This window comes from Protobothrops mucrosquamatus, unplaced genomic scaffold (genome assembly GCF_001527695.2).
Source record: "Protobothrops mucrosquamatus isolate PMUCROS unplaced genomic scaffold, P.Mucros_1.0 scaffold24, whole genome shotgun sequence".
NCBI lineage: Eukaryota > Metazoa > Chordata > Lepidosauria > Squamata > Viperidae > Protobothrops > Protobothrops mucrosquamatus.
The window spans coordinates 440,367-445,068 of NW_015386409.1; the positions used below are offsets into that span (position 1 = coordinate 440,367).

Below are 4,702 nucleotides of genomic sequence, written 5' to 3' on the forward strand. Positions count from 1 at the left end.
ATTCTTTATTCTAGAGTTCATACAAATAACTAATATCCACCTTCAAGTCCCACGAACCCCCAGTCAGCCTTGCATATCTTAAAGTTGTCAAGGCTGAAAAACACTGATTTAGTTTATCACATTTGTCATTTTCTCTTCAATCAACAGCAGTTCTGTATTGAAAAGGGTTCCTTATTTTCAGCCAACTAATTCTCCACATAGATTTACATGTAAAATCTGAAATCCCCATTTTTTTTTCCCTTATCTGGTACGATTACTTTGTGAGTCCTTCAGGTCATGTAGTCAGTAAAAAAAAAAAAATTGGCATTTATGCAACATATCCCAACCAATAATACTGTTTCCAAATACAGATAAGATATTGACAAGATATCTCGGTCCACTGTAGATTCTAGAGATATTTGATCTCAGTTGTGAAAACCAAGTGTTGGAAGCAAAGTACAGTTCATGTTACTAATTCAAAGAAGCAATAAATTATTCATTACATTATTAATTCGACAGCCCTCCAGCTATTTTTCCTTTTCAGAGAGCCTGCAATGAGTATACTTTTGCTGTTTTCGCTTCTCTGAGGATGCCCCAGATGCTTCTCAAACACTTTTTCACCGTAATTTTCTTGAGCACAGCAAATGGAATAAATGCCAAGACAGGTAAATTAAGGGGCTTCAGGGTGTGTGGAAGCAGCATTCTCAATTTTGTTTGCAAAGTCGTTAATTTTTAGATAGAACGTCTTTACGTTTCTTTTCCATGCCCATCTGAGAGATTTCCTACGGAAAATTAGCTGCCGCTGAGGGAATTATTGTGCATACTAATGACACACTTTGGGCAATGTATTTCAGCAGTCTGTTTGCAGTCTGTTTGTACATTTTTTTAAGCTTGAGATTACAAACGTGTATAACCCAGCCTAGAGACCTAAGTGTGATCAATTGTCCAATGGAAGCGGATCCAAATATTCACTCCCTATTGGAATGAATAGGAAACATGCATGCCACCTCATGGCTGTGACAGACTAAAAATTTCTTCCCCTATTCCTCCTGTGAAGATTAGGTATGACAGGAGAGGAGAACATTTGTACAGGCGATCCTCGACACAACTGAGCCCAAAATTTCCATTGCTAAACAAGACAGTTGTCAAAAGAGTTTTGCCCCATTTTATGAACTTTCTTGCCACGGTTGTTAAGTGAATCACTGCAGTTGTCATTAGGAACACGGTTGTTAAGTGAATCCGGCTTCCCTATTGAATTTGCTTGTAAGAAGGCTGCAAGTGGCGTCACCTGATTCCGAGACCCTGCAGCTATCATCGATACAGGCCAGCTGCCAAGCATCTGAATGTTGATCATGTGACCGTGGAGGAATGCGGCAATGGTCATAAGTGTAAAAAATGGTCATAAGTCACTTTTTCAGTGCCATTGTAACTTTGAACAATCATTAAATGAACGGTGGTAAGTAAAGGACTACTTTATTATTTCATACTATTTCATTGATAGTTAATATACTTAGTATATTACTTATGTTATTTGCGTTTAAAATAGTCTAAGCATGTGATTTTGTTTTACTAATTTTCCATTGATTTCTTAGGATGTACTATCTGTAGGCAAGTCTATTTGAGTAAAATTAAGGACAGTGGTTAAACATTTGCAATATGCAAAGAAATACTGCGGGGGAAAATCCCTATCTTGATTATGAACTCACAACAAAATTCTGTCCTAAACTCTGTTGAAGTACCGATCACTTCCTTTGATTAAAAAAAGATATTCATTTCTGAAGAAACAGATGTCTTTTTCACCTTGCCAACTCCCAGAATCTTTTACTGAGAGTTTAACACAATGTTACTGACAATTAAATTGGCTTCCCAGATTAGACTTTGTTTGAAAGAGTCAGATTTGTAAAAAAATAACTGTCAAAACAGTTATCCTTCCATGACCTAACCAGAGAAGAGAATTATTCTTATTTTCAAGCATAAATGGCAACCAGGAAGCAATAGCAATAGCACTTAGACTTATTTACCGCTTCACAGTGCTTTATAGCCCTCTCTAAGTGGTTTACAGAGTCACCATATTGCCCCCAACAATCTGGGTCCTCTGGAAAGAAGGAAAGAAGGAAGGAAGGAGCTAGAAAAATACAATTTTAAAAGTATGTTTTCCATAGAGAATAAATAATTTCATAAAGTCAGAGAACATGATCTCCTGGAGAAACACATCTATGAAGCTGAGATTTAAATAAGATTTTTTTCTAATGTGGAATCTTCCAATTTATGTAGAAGGTAAAGGAATAATAAGGAAACCACTAAGATATTGAAAGTGTTATAATAATAGGTGACTTTAATTACTCTCATATAGACATGGTATAGGCATGTTCTGGTGAAGAAAAAATGTCTGCTGGTTATGGACACAGTCATGGAGAAAGCAATTTTATTCATGTCAAAATAAATGCCCATATTGGCAAAACGAAATGCAAGTGGATCATAATGTAAGCAAAGAAGAAGAATTCAAGATACAAGTATTAAAGACCAATCATATTACTCTGAAACAGAAAACTATCAGGCAGCTGGTCTACTGAATAATGTAAATTCTAAGGGAAGTAAATTATACTTCTGAAAAGATTAAATATTTTTTTAATCTGTCCTTGTTGCACAATATATAGGATATATCCAAGGACCATAAGCCCAATCTGATGAAGATGATATTATCCATTCAGTCGTATCTGACTCATGGTGAATCTTTGGACCAAGTGTCTCCACATCTTTCAATCTTCCACTACTACTTTGAGTTTTTCTATGCTGTGGCTGGTGTCAGTTTTGATGGTGTCCAGCCACCATGTACTTTGGTGGCCCGACTTCCGTTTATCGAGTCTAAACTAATTGCTTTCTCCAGCCAAAGACTGTGTGGGGATTTGGATCTGAAATTCTGTCTTTGTGCAGCTGACATTCATAGGGACAACTACATCGAGGAGAAACAAAACAAAGAAGGAATCTCTGAAATTACACAATCATAACAAACAGTCAGTGGCAACCTCCGGAGTTAATGTGCCTGACACGATACTATCCATAAAGTAGAATACATGCTTTCTTCTAAAGTCTTACACACGCACCAAACTACTACCCCAACTTAGAGATAATAAAACCAAGTTGGTCTACCATGGATATAACCTACCATGTAGTTCTTGTGCTACAACTCCCCATATAGTATCCCATAGATCCCAATACTTTGGGAATCTACATGAATATATCAGCTCAGAGAATTTTCTGTTGACATTAGGTTCTCTTGATGTGACAGGATTGTAGATTTGTGTATAGCACTTGTTTGAATAAAATTAAAAGAACGGATGACCCTTAGATACAATTAGACTTTTATAATGAAAGACATGATTTAGAATTAATATAGCATTTTTGTTCTTTTTCTTTTGATATGGGAAATATGAAGATAAGAGGAGGATTGATGTGAATAAAACTTTTAGCTATATAAATGTAATTAATATTGAGAAAATCATAACTGATAAAGATATTTCAAATACTGATGGGAAATCAAACCTTAACAAGAGCACAAAAAACAGGATATTGATTAATGAATTGACATTATTGATTTATGAATTGATATTATTGTTATTTCTATGATATTAATAAAATATGATGAAGATGCTTATATCTAACTTTGTATACATTAACAGTACCACAAATTGTAACGGTGTAATGAGGGGAAAATGGAAAAAATATGGAGAAGAAAGGAGGATCAGGGAAAAAATACTGGATTGTGTAGTGTTGAACAGATTTATATTGAAGAAGATAATGTTAAATATTTGAACCCAGGCAACATGTTGTTTACTAAGCACTAAATACTGTAATTCTTAAAAATTAATAAAACTTTTATAAAAAAGAAAGAATTCAGGCTGGTCCAAGTTGATATGAAGATAGTCCACTGTGACAGATCCAGAGAGAGATTTGATAAACAGAGCCCTCTTGTTCTACACTTTAGCATAAAGCCCCCCCCCTCCAAGTTCTATATTTGTTGAATAAAATTTTAATGGGAACTGAGCTATACAGTTAAAAACTAAACCACCTAGAGTATATTGGAGTCTAATAGCTAATTTGGTTTTTAGATTTCATGTAACTGCTGCCAAAAGTTTAGAATCAAACAAGGTACAATTATTTAATGGCACTAGAAGGAAATACTTGACCTGCATTTGAGTATTTTTATGGCTGCGATCATAGCAAATCTTTCAGGGTGAATTCCTACTGAACTTGGTGAGAGTCATTTCTAATTAAATATGAATATGGCCCTTTTGTGCATGCTGCAAAACAAAACTTACAGTCCAATGGGTAATTTCAAGAAATGTTAGGGATGTAAACACATATTGAGGATATTGTCTATTATTGGACTAATGGTTAAGCCTGGAAATGCAATTATCATTTTGACTTCTATAACTAAATTATTTTGTAATGATACATTACTAACTAGGAGTTTTCTAAGTATGTCGACTAATCAAAAAAGGTAACCCCTAGTTGTTAATTCTGTTATATGTGCTCAGTAATTCAATTTTATATACCACACGGTGGAATTTGTTTGCAATGTGTGTATGTGCACTGCTTTTTTTCCTTAAAAAAACAATTCTAAGATATAAACAGAATAGAAATGATCTTTAATTAAAACAATTAAATGAAACAATCAAGAATAAACCTACCTACTCTAAAATAACTACCTATTTGCTGTAAT

General features: G+C 34.5%; 1 protein-coding gene across 1 annotated transcript in view; it reads left to right on the plus strand.

The window, feature by feature from the left end:
* The first annotated feature begins 568 nt into the window (after positions 1–568).
* Positions 569–4,702, plus strand: part of CDCP2 (CUB domain containing protein 2) — a 16,691-nt gene continuing 12,557 nt past the window's right edge. Inside the window, exon 1 of the mRNA XM_015810859.1 lies at positions 569–644. Within this exon, the coding sequence (XP_015666345.1) occupies positions 569–644 (76 nt within the window). The remainder of the gene's footprint in view (positions 645–4,702) is intronic.